Raw genomic sequence first — 21,283 nt, 5'->3', positions numbered from 1 at the left:
GAGTTGATATATCAACGACATGTTGCTCCTATGGACAGGCTCTGTCCCTACCTTTGATGAATTTGTTATGTCCCTTAATGACAATGACATAAACCTTAAATTAACCTACGTGATTGATGAAAATGAGAGTTCCTAGACCTCAAAATCTTACTAAAACAAGATGGTAAAATCCAAACAGAATTATTCTGGAAATCCACTTCTACAAACAGTCTCCTTCATTGGGGAAGTCACCACCCATACAAATTGAAAGCTTTAATCCCATTCAGTCAATACTTACGGGCAAGAAGGAACTGTTCGAAAGACTCAACATTTTGACAAGAATGCCAATTGCTAAGGTCACGATTTAAGGAACTAGGGTACCCTAACCGTGTTCTGAAGCAAGCTTTTCAAGGGGCTAGCGTAATTGACAGGCATCTCAGCCTTACAACCACTAGACCAAAACTGGATTCTAAGATCCCGAGGTGCATCACCACCTTTGATCAAGGTTGGAATTCCATGTCTAACATACTCAAGATAAATTGTCCAAAACTACTACACAATCCATTCCTCAAAAATAATCGACCTAATTATCCATCTTTAACTGCACGCAGATCTACCAATTTATAGGACCTACTCGTCCACAGTCATCTGTCATCCCTCTCTCCACAGACAAACTGGCTATCAAGTACATATAGATGCGGTCACTGTAAGGCGTGCCAGTACATTACGCCATCGAAGTGTGTAAAATCCACCCAGTCCAAAATGAGCGTGGACACAAATGCCTTGGTCAACTGCAGCACCACATGTGTAATATATCTCATTACTTGCTCCTGCGGCATCCAGTACATTGGGGAGACATTCCAGCAATTCCGACACAGGACTTTGCAACATGTCATATCAATAAACAATACCTCCACACTGGAAACTAGACATATTATCAATAACCACAAAGGCAAACCTGGGAATTTAAAATTCCAGGCAATAGAAAAATTATTACCTAATCCAAGAAAAGGCAATTTCAATAAAACACTGTTGCAAAAGGAATCACATTGGATTTATTCCTTTAAAACTCTGGTCCCATTAGGACTAAATGAAGAATTTAACTATACTTCATTTATACACCATTAAAGTCACTTTATTTATTAATCACACATACTAAAACATATATTTTGTCTTATCGACATTGCTACTATTGCATTGATATTAAAACTAGTAAAACTACAAATCCACTTGAAATTATCTCTGGCCCGAGCTCCCCGTTATCTGTAAGGATATGGCTCAGTTAATATACATTGACCGTTAGGAATTACCCTTATATACACCTATATATAATGGGCATCTATCCCCTGTTAAACTCTGACCTGTGCTATTTTCTCAACAATATCTAAGCAGTCATTTCCTTGAATATATTTAAATAGTAACACAGGGACACCCCAATGACATCTTTGAAGTGACATAAGTATTTTGGAAGTGTCAGAATTTAACGTTCATATTACAGTAGAACTATTCTATCATTGTTAGCAATTGCTCAGTATGAACCAGTGAGGAGTTAAGATGTACACACTTGTTTTACCAGTAGATACATCAATGATATCCACCCTTGTCATGGTTGAACTACTTTAGCGAACTGAATGACATTAAATGTTCATTCAATTTTCTATTATAACAAAATAAGACACTTTTTTTACCCTTCCGAGCCACCATTCCCCCAAACTGAACTTTACGTCATCACCCTTACGGCTGGCCCAGTCAGTTCCCCCTGATGAGCCGCAGTCTGTCAAAAAGCTTGTCGGGGCTCTAGACACTCTGTCCTTTTCGGTGTTACCCTGATATTCAATGCAGCTCTGCATCTAGATCCCTGATTTCTCAGATTAATAATCAGCATCCCGGGCACCATAGGATCGTCACACGGCCCGCACTATTAGACAAGTTAGCAAGTTAGTTTGCTAATCAGCTAAAGACAGGTGCTCTCGAAGGCACAGACTAGTGTACCTGTATCATGCACTCTTGGAATCAACTGTTACCCTGACCGATCATCCAGCAGAGTCAGGCAGTTAGATCTTACGTACAGATAGGTGCCCTAGAAGGCACAGACTAGTCTTTTCCTTTCTGGCACTCGACTACCACCAGTCACTATAGTCACCTGTCTATTCCATTAGGATTATGTCTGGTTTTCTCGGAGACAGCTATCCTATCGTTTATTAGAGCTGTCGTTAGACTTGCTCCAGTTAACCTCTTCTATTCTCCGAACCAGACATTACTAATGGATACACTTTCATGTTTGCACGCTCAGATTTATGGCACTAGCAACTAGGCAGAGATCCTTGGGCACATTACTCTCTCTCACTAGATATCCTATTAGTGATTGAGATCATAGGGATCCATATATCTATAGTGGGTATATTCTTTTCAGATACGTATATACTCCACTTTCTGCCTTATCTATCGTAGTTTGGTGTTTTAATTTTTTCTGGGTTGTGATCCAGATACCTGTTCTTATTTATTGGGTACTAAATATTTTGATGATTAGATTTCAGTGCTGTGTCTAACTTTTTTTGACACGGCACTTACCGCTCAGAGTATTTGCTAACTAGACTCTGTCATATTAGATTGACACATTTGTATCAGTCTTGGGATACATTTCCTGTACAACAATTTAGACAGATACTGGGCTGCATCTTATTTTACACTTTTTATCCATTTATTTGATTTTGTGCTTAGGGCAACTACCAGCTACTTCTCTTGAGGTGTATTTCTGAACCCCAGAGTTGTGTTCCTACTCACACTCTGTCCGTTTGTGTATTTGTTTTTTTCACTCCCCCTCCTACTGTAAATTGCCATCACTTAGTTTATTTAGCCTTTGACCTGTACACTACCACAATAAGACCACATACGTGGTGGTTGTGGTGAGTGTGCAAGTGCTTTTTAGTTTTACAATAAAGAATTTTATAGACTTTTCACTTATTATTTATTTGGGACAGATCTTTCTTCCATTTTCTACTACTACCTACCCCAGGGTTAACCCCTCATATGATCCCATTCAATTGTATTTGGACCATTGTTGGGCCACCACTTCATTAAACAGTATGTTGCAGAATGTTAAGAATGTTAAAATCATAAGTCTGTCTTCTTTGCTACACTCCTCCATTCAAGAAAATTCTCTCTTACCAGTGTATGTATACAGCTCAGCCACTACTTGCATTTCACCTATAAATATCCACATTTTTATTACATTATTTTATATATTGATTTTTAAATAATGTTAAATGATCACATTTTTATTTCTCTCCATCAATCAGTTGATTGATGGAAAGATAGTTCATTGCATGCTATGCTTTGACACTGTTACAAAAATTAAAAATGATAAGAAACTGTACTAGAATTTTTAGGGTTGAGTAGAATTAAATAGACATGCAGAATGGAGACCAGCAAAATAAAACATAACATTTATTATGGTGGGAAATTAAAATTTAGTTTTATTCATAGTCTTTTGACTAAAAAGCCTTTTTAATTTTAGTCGTATTTTAGTCATCTGAATTGTTTTTGTTTTAGTATAGTTTTAGTTTGCTAAATCTCCAGTTGATTTTAGTCAACACAACTAAATCTAAAGGGCCTCTATCTGTCTCTTTTGCCCCTTCCCCAGTCCCTCTGTGTCTGTTAGTGTTCCCACAGCTCCCCTGAATGTCTCTCTCCAGAGACCTGGCCTGCCTCTTTTGCCCCTTCTCCATGCCCCTGTGTCTCTTTGTGTCCCCCTAGCCCCTCTGGGTGTATCTCCCCAAAGCCCCTCTCTGTCTTTTTTTACCCTTCCTCAGCCCTCCCTCAAAGCCCCTCTGATTGTCTGAATCCCACAGTCCTCCATGTGTTTCAATCCTTCAGCCCCCATGTGTCTAATTTACTCTTTACACTCCCCCGTGTGTCTTATCCACCAGTGTTAATTGTTTCCAATTTGATCATGCGGCGTCTCTATGCCACTTGCGTTCCATTTATTACTTTTGTGCGTTCCAATAACGTAATTTCCACATTGAGTTCCGTGTATCGCGGCACATTGCTTTGATGGTATTAGTGTCCATAGATGCCATGTCTGATCGTTCGAAAGTTCCCAGTCAGAAAAAGACCCCATGTTTTAAAAAGAACACTACGAAGAGAGTAATATTAGAGACAACATTCTCTATGGATTGAAGTGTGTAATCAACATTATTCAAAACCAAATAGTTTAAATGTATATTTTGAACATTTAAAAAAATTATACAATTAACAGTATAAAGTGCATTTATATTATTTAAAGTGCAACTACCCAATGATAAAACTATTATAGTAAAATAATATAATAATACGTTTTTACTGTATATTACAGACATTCAAGATGAACAAGAACGAGTGGCTACATTCAAAACCATTATTGATACACTTCCAGTACTGAAAAAAGCAACTCTTGCAGCCTTAACTGAACACCTATACAGGTCAGATTGTCCATGTACAACAAAAGATTTTTTTTTACTTCTGTTTGTTTAAATGCTTCAGAAACAATAATGCTATTTTAGCATAATGCTTATTTTTGGTGGATTTACATTAATGTATCAAAGAGTTTTAAATGTATAAAAATGTGTATGAAATTGTGTGTGACTCACAAAGTTAAATTTAGCAAGGGTGCTAAGGTTTACACTGCTTAGGTTATCGTTACATCTGTTTTAATTATCAAGTGTGAAACCTTAGCATCTCTCGGATAACCTGTTTGACTGTACCACATGTTTCATGAGGAGAATATTTAGCTTTCATAATAAACAATAGCACATACATTCATAGTTACTGAAAACCTTTGTGTGGTTTTTGGTTCTTTTTAGCTCAACTAGTGCCATTTAAAAAAAAAAAAAAAAAATCAATGAGTATGTACACATTAAACATGTAAGCAAAATGCTAGTGTAGGTTTCTGTCACTTCCCAATATTTTGTTTTTTATATATATATATATATATATATTTACATATCTCCACTTATTTAATTAAAATATATTTTAGAAATCTAAAAATGTAAGTGCAGAAATCGACAAAGAGGTACTGAGTGCCTCCTTCTTCTCTGTAAATCATGTTTTTTTTTCACAGAATTCTGTGCAATTTATTTTTACTTAGGTCTCAATTTAATATCAAAATATATATCCTATGTAAAAATATATCAATATATATATAGAAAATAAAATTAGATATAAAAATATTAACTCATTTAAAAATGCTTATCCAAAAATGTTAAATCATTTGAAAAGCTTATCCAAAAAATATTAAATTAAGATTTAAGATAATTAGGTCAACTTTTAAAATGATTTCATTTTTTTGAAAAAAAATCTTTCAATATTATTTAGGATATATTTTTTTCTACATTTTAATATTTTGCAAAAAAATTTTTTGCCAAATATATCAAATAATTTGAGAAGCTTATCAAAAATACGAAATCAAAGCTTTAATGTTGTATTCTTAAAGAATTGTAACTTTAAATATACTTTATTTACTATTCTATTTCCCTCTCCTGATAAAATCATTGAGAAATAAATATATATGTTTTTTTAAAATAAATGGCACATTCTTTTGATACCACAGTTATGTAAAGCACTATTTAGTATTAAAAAAAATACTTATTTTTCTGATTTTGACTACAATAATTATAAGGCAATGGGTGCAACTAAATCCTAACACCAACCCTACAGTTAGAGTTATCTAACATTAAGGTTAGGGTTAGAATTATTGAAAGGTTAGGAGACATGATCCAAAGTAATGCTATTGGTAATGATTAGCTCACATGCATCCACCACAATGCTAGTACCACATTCACTGCTGCCACTGTGCCCATGCTGCTGCTAATGAGCAGCATCATTGACCCATAACAAAGGATGGGTTAGGCAAAATGCAGGAGCTTGGTGGGCAATTGCAGAACTAGGGATCGGTTGCTTCATAGATTCTCCAAAGCCTATCAGAGCAAACAAACAGTGGGAGAAAGTAGGGGGTGGTGACACATTTACGGGAAAACTCTTCCATAGATGCATGTCCATTTTAAATGTACATTTGTAGGGGACTACTATTTTGTGGGTCAAGATTTCATGTGTTAGAAGCAGGAAAAATAGGCAAGCAAAAAGATCTGAGTGACTTTGCCAAAGGCTAAATAGTGATAATTAGATGAATGGATCAAAGAATCTCCAAACCAGCAAGTTATGTGGGGTGTTCCAGGTATGCAATGGTTAGTACCTATTAAAAGTGGTTCCAGATCTTCCCAATGGCCTGTGCAGCAGCAGGCTACAAGCTCTGCCTGTCATGAAAGCAACCCATCCCCCAGGGGCTCCAGTTTCAAAGGAAATTCCCTTGCAACTGTAAAAATCAGTAAAAATGTAAGAGCATACTTAAAGCAAATCATGGATACACAATTTTAGTAGTGAAAAATGTAAAGACCCAAGCAGTTTAGGCAATCTTCTTTGTTAAACACTTTGCACTTTTAGTGCAACTACAAGTGTCAGCTATTGTTAAAGTCAGGTAGAGCTGTCATTGGATAATTATTCTTATATTTGTTATGTAGCAGAGAAAAAACAAATTACAATTTCTTTAATGTTTTGACGTTTGTCAACTGACAGAAGTATCTTGCATTGTTGATAAGCAGATGATATTTTCAAATTGCAGTGAAAATATCAAATTGCAGTGCTGAATTAATGTATACAGAAAATATAATTTGGAAATCTGGAGGCGCATCTTCCTATCTATCTTACCAGTGCCCCCATTGTTATATTAAGTTCATGGCTTTACAGTTGGTAAGAAAAAAATATAAATGCCCTTTAATTGCCTTCTTTGGGCCCAGTTTTAGGATTTAGACTGGATCCACATTGCCTTTACTTACTTGTTTAATTTAGTAAGAAATCAAAAATAGTTCAGCAGTGGAGCATATAATGGAGTTTGGCAGTTTAAAATTATATAGAGAAATTAACTTTCTAATCTTTACACTATGTTCATATTACTAGTATATAGTTACATGTAAAGACTGACTTTGTGTAAATGTATACATTGGTCATATTACATTTTAATACAGCTTAAGAGATACAGTTAGTTAAAATTTAAACTGACCGCTGCTAGGTTATACCATGGATGGAATTAAATGTTATATTTTTCATTGCTTGTGTACCCTTTTGTTTTTCACCCATGCTTCTCTGCCACCATCTCCTTGGGTCCTTGTCACCATGACGAGTGTACGTGTTAGTGCGTAAAGTTATTAAAGGTTCCATGAGGATTTGTAACATGCATTTAGTATATTTTATTTATAAATTAGTCATGTTTTACATGCAAATCATGATGAAGGTTAAACCTAATTCATATTATTTTTGTGACTCTTGAGTTTTTTCGTGACTGATGTTTAACATTTTGAGTATGTACTTTTTTACATTAGTATTTGTAGAGTGTGGTTCATATTATATTGGAAGTACTTTAGGAACCTTGATTACCATCTATTTCATTTAACTAAGATCTTACTTCTTCTACACTATTTGAAAGAAAAAAGTGCAGAGGATGTAGAATACAAATTTCAACCGTGTGCATTGTTCAAAGAAATAGGTAGACTACTGCACTTAGCACATTACTACTTGTCTTGCAGAATGATCTTTATATTGCTTGCAAAGACAACTTAATATTTCTCTAGATACCAATGTACGATAAAGTGTCAAGGTACTGCAGATCAGCAGAATCCAATCAAAGACATATGTTCAGGGAATTGCATGATTTTCCCAAAACACATGATACTACTGGCAAAGCTCATGATTGGTGATACAAACGTTAATAGATCATAATATTAAGTATGATTAAAAATTACAGTTTATTTAAAATATAATATGTGCTGAATGCTTCTCTATAAAACAATCACCTGAAAAATCGAAGACAAATATTGCAAAAAGAACTGAAACTAGATACTTGATAATTCTCAGTTTAGTGACAGTACTTATTTGGGTTTATTAAATAATATCAGTGTCTGATATAATACATTGCATATAAATGGTATATGGTACACTGTTTAATAAGTATCCGTTGATTTTCAGTATTACTTAGTTGGCACCACTAGAAGGCAATCAATGTGGTTGACTCGTTAAGTTAATCAATGTGGTTGACTCACTAAGGTAGCTGGTACCCAGGTACTCCCATTTCTCTATGTTATAAGGGTCTTGAGATAGTTCTAAATGTTCCAAAATTTAGTGCATATTTGCTAGTAGATTGGTAAAAAATCAGTTTTGTAAAATCACGTTGTCCAAAAATAAAATTTTAAGTTCAGTTAATAATAAAGTTTCAGTAAATCCTGAGATTTGTGTATTCATAAGGTAGGCTATAACCTGGTTTGTCAGAGCAGCATCAACCTGTGTCAGGAAGAGGCGTTCAGTGTTTGCTGGACATACCTATAGGTGATCTGTCCTCCGGCAGGGTCACTCCCTGGTCGTTTCTCCTTTTCTTCTCATGTGTTTGCCAGCGTTGTCATTGAGGTAGTTGTGCTGCAGGTGCCACCTGAATTGGCCCGTACCAGTCCTGAATGATAACCTCTGGTAACTTCAGTGCTTGCGTGAACATTTTTACATCTTTAGCTGACGATAAAGTGTGCGTCTTGCATGTGTAGCTATCAGGGCAAAGGGGTATCCCCCCCTATATCGGATATTTCTGGTACGTAGCAGGTATGTCAAAGCTTGGTCTAACAGTAACGGAGTGTTTGTTGGTTGGAAATAATTAAATTGAACTGTTCTTGCAGTGTTGCAAATACATTTGCATGTTCCTGTTCAGGCATACCTTTTATCCTGAGGTTGTTTACCACCCTCTGCAATCCAGATCATCCATTAGCCTGTGCATGGAGTATATGCATGGAGTGTTAGCAGCTTCCACTGAGGCTTGAAGGTATTGTACCTGGGAGTGAATCCCATCCCTATCATCCTTCAAGGCGCTGACTAAGTCTCCTACATGGCGGATGTCAGTGCTGATGGTGATTAATTTCTTCTGGAAAGACACCTCTAGTTTGTTGAGCATTGAGGCAATATCTCCCTTAGATGGTAAGCTTCTAAGTGTATCTTTAAGGTATGCATCACCTGGAAATATAGAGCCTTCAGATCCTTCCGGACTTGATGTAGCTGAGCTATCATGGGAGGATTCCACCATATTGGGGCCTAGTGCACCCATCTGAGTCTCCACATTATTGCTGAAAAACTTTGCGAGCACCCATGATTTACCCACAGGGTGCTTCCCGGAGGCATGTTGAGAGGAGAGAGAACGTTTGGGGTGTCCCATGGTTTGTTGTACTGCCCGATGGATTAGAATTACCGCTACAGTTCTCGGACGCGGCCATTCAGCTCCGGAGTTTGCTCAGCCCCCCCCCCCCCAAATCTATATTTATATATTATTTATTATATATTTATTAAATATATGAATATAGATTTTATTATTGCTTATATTTTTTCCTTTATTGCCACTTCCCACTTGAACGGTTAATTAAATCTATATTTAGCAGACGTCCCCTAACCATCAATCATATTTTTTCCCATCATTCATATTTTTTTTTGGTGCCACGGTTGGAACTCTGAATGAGGAGTCAAATGAATATACTCATCCATTCCGCAAATCATTTGCTAGGTTATAAATCCGTATGGTGACGGTCAATCAGACAACCAGTCCTGCTACTTCCTGGTTGCTTAGCTAAATGGAGCTAAAGTCAAGAGGCAGCAAATGCTTAGAACATAAGATTGAACAGTCACATAAAGTCTGGACAGAGTTAGAAGGGGAGAATTTGCAGAGGCAACAGACAAGATAACTACAGCCTTTGAAAGCTGTCTTTAGATATACCCCAATGAAAAAAAAATGCATAATTAAATGTGCACGTGTTTTTAATTGGGTGTACATCTACTAAGGAGTTAATTATTTGTCTCTCTTTTTTACAATTTATTTGGGCAGTGGAGTTTCTCTTTAATTGTAAAAAAATATGTTTGACACGTGGAAACCATGGTTGAGCAACATTCTAAATGGATGAGGGACAAATACACAAAGGAAGGTGAGGAAACCAAATTAACTGTATATGTACCTGAAAGGATGAGAGGGTTTTTTCTGAGGAAGGAACACAGTAGATTTTAGATGGCAGTGGAAGGTTGTAAGGGATAAAGAGGTAAAGGGTAATCTTAAAAGCTGTGTATTTTTTAAGGATTTTTGAAGGACTGCAAAGACTGCAAGGGTTGAATGTGCCACAGGAGGGCATTCCATAAGGCCCCTGAGGTTCGGGAGTGGGAAGATTGTTTGCTGAGTGAAGAGGCTGGCCGGGAGCATATCAGCTAATGAGCAAGGAGATGTAAGCAGGAGCACGGTTATGGAGAGCTTTGTAGATAAGCATGTAAACTTTCAACCGAATCCTCAATGAAACTTGAAGCCAGTTAAGAAACTGGCTAAAGGATGAAGTACGAGGCATTCATTAATGAGTGTAGAGAGGAAATCTGGGCACATTTCATGCCGATAAGCAGACAGTTACAATAATCAAGTTGGAAAACAATGAAAGGGTAGACAAGCATCTTAATTGAGTCCTGAGTAAGTAAGGGGGGAATTTAAGAAATATTTTTAATGTGATAGTGACAAGACTTGGTGACCGATTTTATGTAAGGGGTAAAGGAAAGGTCAGATTCAAAGAGCACTCTGGTTTCTAGACAAGACAGAATGTTATTGTATCATTCTAATTTAGAATTGTGTGCTAAAGAGATCAGTACCAAACATATTTCTAAGGGATGTTCAAGTGACAAATGACATAATTTAACAGCTCATTCTAGTACACACTTGAGCTCTAAACATTATGTGTGCATAGGCCAGCTTTGACCAAAATGGAAAAAGTAAACCTGCTCACGTTTATATTATTGTGTATCTGATTTTTTTCTAAAATGCATTCCCTGACATTTCAAGTTTTTCTAATCATAACTATTCTGCCATCCAACACTTATGAAAGTTCAGAGTTATCATGACACCCAAACAGGAAATGCTGATGCTGTTGGGTTGGGAACATTACGCTATAATTCCAGTTATTACATAAATTGCACACAGAAGTACATCAATTAAAGCACTTTTATTTTCAGGTACATCTAGAAAATGCCAGCAGTGGCTTTTACCATTAAAATAACATGGACTATATCTAGATATTTTAGTGAGACCTTGAGCAAAATAAAGCATAAATAAACTAGTGTACTTAGTAAAACAAAATTCTATTTTTTTAAAATACATTTTTATACATATATATTTCCTACATTATTGTGCTTCTCTAATTCAATGTATTTTGTACATCCTGTAACATAAAAAAATAAATAAAAATAAGGTCATATTCTTTAACTGAATCTGTTCTGCTTACATCATGTTGTCATTTATACGTGCATTGTTTGTGTTTGTTTTCAAACAGAATCCAAAAATGTTCCGACGTTAATCATCTGGACATACATAGTTTAGCATTTGCCTTTTCTTCTTGTTTGTTTCAAACAAATGGACACAAGGACAATGAAGTTTCTGTTGTAGAGAATTTAATTACTCATTATGTAAAGATATTTCAAGTAAGTGCAAGTATTTTTTTTTATTTTTTTACCAATAATGAGTATATTGTAATATAATAATGCTTAGTTAAGATTTAATTTCTACTTTCTAGGTTAGTGAAGAACAACTACAACAAATGGATACAGAAAACCGCTTTATAACTAAATGGAAAGATAACAAGGTAATAGTTATTAAATGTGTAAATTTGCTACACCAGTTTAAATCCCTGTTATGGTTACCAATTAATATAGGTGTATTTTGATATTTTATTGTTGTCACTGGCTTCATTAGAGGGTTTCCCTACGTCTCAGCCATGTTGTGTACTCAGATACACGGGGTGCTGGCTGTAACAGGTCATATTTCTTCCTGGTTTGGTTATCTCAGTGGCACCAATTGCCCAGAGCACCTGCCTAGCAGGACAGGGAAATATGTATAAATCACCTGCACAACTACTAAAATAACATTTATCTGATCGGTTTAAATTTTACACAGAAAGTGAAGAACTTAGATGGTTGTCCCTCGGAAGATTACATAGATACACTATAATTTGGCAGTTCTGAATATCATTCGTGGACAGTCGGGCTGGGGGACCATGGGAAGTGAAAAGGGGGATGTAAACCCAAAACCTAGGGCACTTGGATACTCCAATTAGTTATATACCATCCTACGACCCATGGTGCCGATGTCTTCGGGAGTGTAGTATACTGAGCCATGACCAGGGGGCTTAAATTCTAACAGGTCCACTCAGGGGACTTAATCTTATAGTCACTCTCGAGTTTACAATTCGTGATCTGTGTATCACGCCCGATGTATCACCTTGAGTGCACTATATGGCTGTTGCCCACTGTATGTATATTGTATTTGAACGCTCTACTACGTTTTTATTTGATGGCTTTCACTGGATGACTTGTAACTCAATGATTGACATTCGTGTACTCATATGTCTGAGAATATATAATAAAAATAAATTAAAAAAAAAAAGTTTTTACACAAAAAGTAGATTACCATTAGCACCACAACACACAGTGGCAGTAGGCACACAGTAGGAGTAAGAGTATTTTGGGGAATTATATTAAGTGATACATTATAGCACATCAACCATCAGCTGGTTAGAGGAAAACAAACCAGTATCAATACATTGGGCATATTGTTATATTCATCAGATGGGCATTACAAACCTAAACCAGTTTGGAGCCACTTATGACAGAGAGAATGTACTGTATCTAGAAATAGTACCACCTGAGATATTGGTCCTGTTGATCAAAAACAGAATAACACACAATTATATCCTAACAGCCCTTAAGCGCTAATGTTGGCTTAAAAAGGGAAACTCCACTATGTAAATACAAAATACATAAAAATCTATGTTTTGTAGATATACCCCAAATGATAACTTGAATGCATTTAATTATGCCTTTTTTCATTAAAATCATCTTAAACATCTTGCAAAGGTGGCAGTTCTCTTGTTTGCTGCCTTTCTAACACCGCCCAGACTTTCTGTGGCTGTCCAATCGCTTACTTCTAAATGCAGCCCTATGAGAAGTCTTTGCAAGGCAGGTGCAATTACTGCCTCTTGAGTTTAGCTACACTGTGCTAATCAAACCAGGAAGTAACAGGACCGGTCGTCTGCTTGGAAATCAAGGGATGTAACAAACTTAATTTATAAAACCATCAATTTCTATCAAAATCAGCACTTTTTTGCACAATGAAAAAAAAAAGAGCACATACTCTTCACACATAAAGCTAACATTGTTTAGGGGTAGGGACTGGCCATTTAATATGTTAAAAAATAGCAAAGTAGTCTGTTTAATTTTTTTATACAGTGCTGTTTTCAGGTTTCCTTTATCATTGTACGCACTGTCCACTGTCATTCTGACTGAGGCAGATATGTTAATACTGTTTGTTTGAGCAGAATATCCTGTACTTTTTATTTCATTAACTGAAATGCCTTTTGTAGACAGAAAAGAAAGTTCAATATGTTTGTGCCAGTTCAGAAGTTAAACAGACACAATTTCTTTGAGTTGTTTACTAGATACATATTTTTATTTGTTTGCATGCTTCAATGCAATAAAAAGAAATAAGAAAAAAAACAAGAGTTTTCACATTTTTCTCTTTCATTTTTTTTTTATAATGCTAAGCAAAAACATTTTGTTTGTTGTAGCACTCTTTAGAAAATAATCTGAAATCTCCTGTTGAGAAAGTGTCTGGACTTGTCTACCAGACTATTCCTTGTAAACATTTTTCCTTTAAAATGAATTCAATGAGTCATGATTTTTTGGTTTACAACAAATGCAGATGACTTAATAAAAATTTGATAAAAAGATAACTTCAGTTTTCTGAAAGACAACAAATGCTTCAGACAACAAATTAATTTAAACCCCTATTTCCTTAAAAATATTTAAAAGATTTGCTTTGTATTTTGAAATTGTGCTGTCCCTTACATTCAATCATTATACTTATTACAGTATTAGTATTATTAAAAAAATAAATCCTAATTTGTTTACACAGTCAAACCAAGAATATTACTATTACTGTTATTTATACACTGTCAGCATAGTCTACAGTGCTGTGCAATTGGGGAAAATAGACCGTACAATATAGACAACCCAATATAAAATGAATAGAGGACTTTGCCCATGAGCTGAGATTTATCACTTACAGACCATTCATACAAAATACAGAGTTTAACATCCAACAGGGGACTTAAGACAAGAGGTACAAGGGGAACTTTAAAGGTTATGGGCAGGGAACCTGGATTGAAATCCGTACTCACATTTCTATTAATTTCTATATTCAAGCAACTGTATATAAAAAAAAGACAACACGAAAAATCAATTTTTTTCTTTGTATACAATTAAATAACATACACATTCTGTAGGTAGGTACAAATAATATCACTCATATTTGTAGGAGCAATCTCTGCTCATGCAGTTCTGATAAGATACCAATTATATAAGACACGTGTAACCAGACCCTATTCATACCTTGTAGAACCTGACATAACCCCAACCTACAATATTGAGCAGGAACATGCTTTCCTGAATGTGAATAAGCTTTTGATTTAAGTCATTTATTGACTAGTCTAAAACCTGAGACCACTACATATCCCTTGCTTTTTATACAAATAATTGCACCCTTTTTCATTTGTTTAAGTGTGTTACATATCACAGTGCCCAAAATAAATGTATTAAGTTAATATTTTAAAATGCTATACAGTCATCTATATTTTCTACAGGAAAAGAACGATACTAAAATATCATTAATATCCTAAAATGTGCTGGGAAATGCATTTGGCATCTAAACTAACTAGCTATAAAAGCAGGCAGTCATACAAACTATTAGAGAAACAAAATAAAACTAGACAAGCAACATTAAGTAGAATAATGTATCTGCTCATATAACATCAAGCCACTAAATCTGTTTGCTTATAAAATATAGTGGAAATAATATTAGCAAACAGAGATCTGTTTAAATTTAAACTATACATATAATATGTATATTATTGCAGTTAATATCTGATTTGATTACTTATATATCACAGAGAAATCTTCAAAAGTAATAATATATCTAGTTATTCATGACATCTATGAGGTGTTTGCATTGAAAAGGCCAAAACTGCCACTCTGCATTACGTGTATAAGAGCATTATGGGGGATGTAGTCCACAACATCTGGAGTGCCAAAGATTGCCTATCCCTGTTCTAGATCAAGGGACAAAAATATGAAGGTCTCTTGTGAGACAGGTATGGGATCTTGGCTATGTAATCGCGAGATATTTTCATGAAAAAGGAAACACCTTGTAGAAAACCCCACAATGTGTGCATGCAATTAAGTTCTATATTTTGCTTTAATTGTTTGTAATTTAACCCCTGAAGGACCAAGTCTGTTTTAAACTGTGGTATACCAATGACCAAAGGATTTTTAGCATTTTTTGTCATGTTTTCATTCTACCACAATTGAATCATTTTTGTTCATGTACACCATATTCATTGTAATTTTTTAAAAGGATAATTAAGACTAATATAATACTCTATATGCATACATAGGACAGCATTATGTATGAATAAAATAAGAAAAAACTAATTTTTCTCAGTTTTGCGTATAATAAGAATTTCCACACAGCAAGTGCAACTAAAACAATAACTTAAAACAGATTCAATATTTAGTTAGGATTGGTAAAATGCCAATTGCCCAATATGTCTAGGATTTTAGTTAATTTTTGGAAATAATAAAACAAATATTGCAAGGAGGGAATTACATTTTAAAGCAACATATTTTTTTTAAATAATTTGGTATGCAGAGTTTACAGCTTTAATAGTTGTCATAGAATCAAAGACTGCTACACAAACTATTATTTAAATAAGTAAGTAGATACTTTTTATATAACCATTTTTTCATTAGTTGGACAAATTATATATATATATATATATATATATATATATATATATATATATATATATATATATATTTTTTTTATTATTTATATTTATTTATTTTCATTGGTAAATTGCAGATTGTGTGTATCTCATAGCTGTAAATATGTCATAGTTATATTCTGCTACTGCCCCTGAGTAGCCTGCATATATACCTTTTCCAGGTGTTTGAGGGACTTGTAGGATCCAATAACAGACTTGTCCTAATTTTTATACACCTTTTTGTTTACTAGGACTGTTATTTAGTGAACTGACACTGTTTCTTCTAAAACCTAAGCCTACCTTTTCAAGCTGCAAATCTTGTCAGTTATCACTGGTGCTCACACAATTAATACTGTTGTCAGAGAACCATGCAATCATACCCCATGAGTATCCCTCTCTCTCTCGATGGGGCTCTCGTATTTCAAAATAATCACAGTGCCTTGATGTGAAGTGAACATGAATGTGACCACTTTGAGCACTGCATACAGCTTATCGGTCAGTCTGGAGCAATGAATACTGGTACCAGTTGACAGAAGGATGCCTCAAGTATTAAGCGATACCTGGGGCATCTCTGCAGTAGCAGGAATCTAACCCTGCTGTACCTTAAAGTCATGATGGGTTTGCTCTCATTGTATATTAAAACTCGGCACTGTTACATGTTTATTAAGGGGTTAAGAAAAAAATACTTGTGAAAAAGTAGTCGTTTTAATACTGAACAATCATTAACATTATGCTTTAAAGAAACAGTGTTTATTTTCAAAATTAACATACTAAAATATTTTTAGCTCCTTTTTTAAGTCTTTTACTCCATGGATTTTTCATGTATTGTTGATTGAGTTTACTTTTTTAGTCATTCCATAAAACTGCTTCCTTCCTGTGGATGTATAATTGATATATATACATGACATCATTTAAGTAACTTTTTGTAGATTTACTAAATTAATATTTATTTTAGGTAACTCAGTCAGGGGACTTGCTCATTGAAATTTACTTGGAAAAAAAGGAATTGGATAACTGTATAATTATCAGGGTAAGTGTTTGAAATATCCAGTTGGTAATGCTTTGCTTACCGTGTTGTTGAAGAGTTTACACAATAATAAACATGAACATTTCTACACGAAAATCTCAACAAAGACAAAACAAATATAGTATAACAGTATATTAGATGCTGATTGCAGTTTACAGCGATCCTGCAAGTCTCTTACATAAATAAGTAAGGAAGACTAATACTGCATTTTCTAAAATATATTCTCATAATGAAATTAATAATAATGCACTTTCAAAAATATATAATATACAGGCAGATACGCGTATATATTTTAAGATACAAATACAAATTTAATTTAAAGATTTAAATACAAATAATACCACCAATATGTCTCTGTGCTGAAATGTGAGTTGAGAAATAGGAATCTAAAACGGTTAACATGAATTCGGTATGGCTAAATCCTGTTTACCCTTAGAAATATTTTGCCGCATAAAGAGAGATGGAAGTTTGTGATATAAGCCAGTTTTTTTTTTTTTAAATTAAAACCCGTTTGACAAAGGATTATGAGAATGTGAACACAGTGAAGTGATGGTGCAATGCTCATAGAAGTGACAAGGCGTTAGAAGGAGATGAGCACATGATTTAAAGGCAGTGCAAAGTTGATAGCTTGACTAAAGCTCTGCTCTTTCTCATCTTCTGTCAACCTGGATATTATACATAAGGGAAAAAAATAATCATAAGTTAAAAAAACACAGGAGGACTAGTAGAGCATTGAAAAGTGACGGAGCCACTTAAAATGATAGAAAAGGTGTACTATTATTTTAGGTCACTGCTTTTGCTGTGAATCCCTAAGGTGATGCTGCTTCTGCAGTGATGTCTTGCCATACTAGGACATGATTTAGCCAATCATGATGCTCTCATAACATTCTATAACAGTGCTGATGTCCTTTCATAAATCCCTGTAGTTTGTCAGGGTGATGTTGTCAGTTGTCAGATTTCCACTAATACATTTTAACAGCAAACCTTCAGAGCGACCCCCCAACTGTTATTCCTGATGCCCCACGCCATTACAAAGTCTATTTTAGTGAACTTATGGTGATGTCTGTTTTCCTTGGCATCCCCTTGGATGTGTTTGACCATTTGCTGGCTGCTAAAGTGTGTGGGAAATGTATTTATCACTCCACCCATCTGTGTCTCCACAAATGTCACTAAGAAACAATTTGTCAATATTAGTGTGGCAGTAATAGCAAATAATTGGATCCAGGCAAAACAGGTGGTATTCTTGGGCAAAGTGCTAATCACCATGGAAACTAATAGAAAGCCTTCCTACATTTATAGTGCATAGAATAGAACCTGACTTGCTTTAATAAATCTCCCCTTATCTATAGAGAGACAGAAGCAGGAGACCTCATTACATTGTACTGGATAAGTACAAATCATAAGTGATTGTTTAAAAGAGTGGCGTTGGTGACACAAACAAGTTTAACCTACAAAATGGCATACCTTATCTATCTATATGTTGCCATTCAAATATGCTGCTTTATAGCTAAAATGAAAAATTAATATTGTGGAATACTGTATGTCCCAAATGTTTTAGGTATCCCCTAATATGGATGCTGCAGAACTAACTCATTGTGCTGTGGGAATCAAACAAATAACTACCACAAAGAATATGCTATGGTCCACTTTCGAAGTCATTGAAAATGGAGAGCTAGGTATGTATATTGTCTTACCTTGAATTGAATAAATCAATTATTGGTTTTAACAACCGGGATTTATTTTTAGACTATATTTTTATTCAGTTGCTGAAATACTCTGCATCTTGTTACATAATAAAAATAAGCACTTTAAGAAGATGATAATTATTATTATTACTGGCATTTATATAGCACCAACATATTCCACAGTGTTGTACAAGTGGGGGCAATATACAGTACAGCACAAACATATCATACAAATAGAATAGAGGACCCTTACCATGAGCTGTGGTCTAGCATTTGCAACCTTTTTATATAAAGTATTAAATGGCTCGTGAGGTTGTACTCTAAAGGTTATGATGGGGACTTGAGACAAGAGGGAGCAGGGGGAGATTTGGAGTAAATAGACAGGTAGTCTTAGAACATCTGCACAAACTTTTAATGTTATTAGGGAGATAATTGGGAAAATGCACCTGAAATACCTGAGAAGGCATATGATAAACTATGGTAGGGTGGGTTCAAGGAGAATGGGAAGGGCTTAGTGAAAAATAGCAGATTGCTTAGAGTAGATTGTGATGTGTGATCCCTAGATGAGATAGAACGCGAAGAAACCATTTAGGTGAAGGTATGTAATGCTAGGAAAAGAGGGAGGGAGGAGTAAGGACAAACTGAAACAAGAGATTATTTTTCCCCCAAAATGAATAATCATATGTACTAAAAGACTGCATTGATAAAATACAAAAAAACTACATGTACAAAAACTGCAATGAAAAGCAACAGAAAAAATGGCTACAAAGTAAGTCATCAAGGGAAAGAATAATGTGTCTTCAGTACCTTAGAGTTTGCAGGGTGTTGATGTGAAGATTGGCAGATATTGCTTGGAGTGGATTACGACTTGATTGATCTTAGAACTTGCTGCATAATACCAGTTAAATTAAGTTCAAAATAAATTATTAGGGCTGTCGAAAATGTATCGGCTACATTTGTCACAGTCCCCATAGAGGTTCAAAAATTGACATTTCACAGGGTTATAATATTAATTGGAATTTTAGAGTCCAGTGCTACCATATTATAACTGTCTTGTTGCAATATCTTGTTACAGCATGCAAAATGCATCCACTATGATACATAATCTGTGGATCTTTAAGTGATATTGAAAACAAAGTCACCAGCTCAAAATAAACTGAAATAATTTTAGACTAAAGCCACCCTGCACTTGCACAATTCACTAAAAGCTAAATAAGAAGAGGGGGAGAGGGGGGGATGAGGGGGGGAGGGGGGGGTATAAAGCTAAAAGCTAAAGCTTCTTTGAAAAATTGCTGACTTTGTGAGTTTTGAACTGACCTGGACAGCCCTCGAATTCTTACAGACTTTTAAGTGATGTTTTTTGACAGTATAATTGAAAAGTATGTTGTCAAGGAACAGTCAATTCAAATGAAAAGTGCTGTTACGAAAAAGAAAAACATCAGCAACACAGAATTATTACAGTAATCAAAATAAAATAAACACAGCAGTGAGCACTGAATCCCAATCATAGCCACACCCACCCTTAGACAGAGGAAAAAAGCAATATGCCATTATGTGTTACTGCAAATTTTAATTAGCCTCCCTATTTTGAGAGAAATTAACAAAGGTGAACTTGCAGAAGAGATTTTATAACTTTAGATTTTGACAACACATAAAACTCTCATGTCCTTCAATAGTTACATCTTACATAAGAGTTTGCTTGGCAGATCGATGTAAAGTTATAATGTGACATAGTCACCATCGCTGGAAGCTTAAGGTGGACATTTCAAGCAAATCCCCTGGATGACTCCTATGTTTCAGTCACCCTTACAAGTGCAGGGTGTGTATATTGTAATTGTTTATTGTTAAATGTTTTATGTGTTCTCCTGTCCTGCTGATGTTCTCAATCAGCTAGGTGGACTTGGCTGTAGAGGCTGTAGAACCTGTACAGCACCTTCTGTTGGTTGTGAGAATTTCGAAACAGTTATATGCACTACCTGAATAGCAATAATCATTTATTTGCATATTCAGGTAGATTTGCATATTAGGATTTCTGCAATGGAGACATTTCGTGTACGTTATTGTCTTTTCCACCCCTTTATAAATATGTTATTGTGTTATTATGAGTTCCTGTATGTTTCTCAATATGATTTGGTATGTTACTCTAAGTACTGAGTTAAAAATAAAGTGTGAGTTCCATCTAGAACATTTTGTCCTGGTTTGTTATTCTGGTATCTCAGAATCTTTGGACCTGTTGGCAGGTCGCTTGGTCCCTGGATTCTGGGATAAGTTAAAAAGAGATAGGTCTGGATAGGTCTGGTAGCCGCAAGTGCTTTTGTAGGCAGGGGTGAGGATACCTGCCTGGGAAAGGAGCTGAAGAGACAAAGGCAGAGGGGATGATATCATATTATTTACTGGTTCAAATTGGAAGAAGTTCTCAGCGACCCCAGTCAAGCTTTGGTGACTGAGGCTGAAGTGTTAGAGGGTCCCTGAAAGCAGCTAGGAAGTGGACTTGCTGGACGTACTCAGCTGGAGTACGGGAGTGCCATCACATATAAAATATCTTCTGCAAGTTCACTCTTGCTAATATCTCCCCATAACACACATAATCTCCCTCCAAATGCAGAGGTTAAATACAATTTGAGGTAACACGTCAT

The 21,283-nt window shown here is 35.2% G+C and overlaps 1 protein-coding gene across 1 annotated transcript in view; it reads left to right on the top strand.

The window, feature by feature from the left end:
* Positions 1-21,283, top strand: part of ARAP2 (ArfGAP with RhoGAP domain, ankyrin repeat and PH domain 2) — a 348,358-nt gene that overhangs the window by 242,360 nt on the left and 84,715 nt on the right. Inside the window, exons 21-25 of the mRNA XM_063457861.1 lie at positions 4,334-4,439; positions 11,394-11,541; positions 11,634-11,702; positions 16,891-16,965; positions 18,521-18,638. Of these exons, the coding sequence (XP_063313931.1) occupies positions 4,334-4,439; positions 11,394-11,541; positions 11,634-11,702; positions 16,891-16,965; positions 18,521-18,638 (516 nt within the window). The remainder of the gene's footprint in view (positions 1-4,333; positions 4,440-11,393; positions 11,542-11,633; positions 11,703-16,890; positions 16,966-18,520; positions 18,639-21,283) is intronic.

This window comes from Pelobates fuscus, chromosome 6, assembly GCF_036172605.1.
Source record: "Pelobates fuscus isolate aPelFus1 chromosome 6, aPelFus1.pri, whole genome shotgun sequence".
Lineage (NCBI taxonomy): Eukaryota > Metazoa > Chordata > Amphibia > Anura > Pelobatidae > Pelobates > Pelobates fuscus.
The sequence above is the reverse complement of the archived record's forward strand: the minus strand, read 5'-3'. Positions and strand labels throughout refer to the sequence as shown.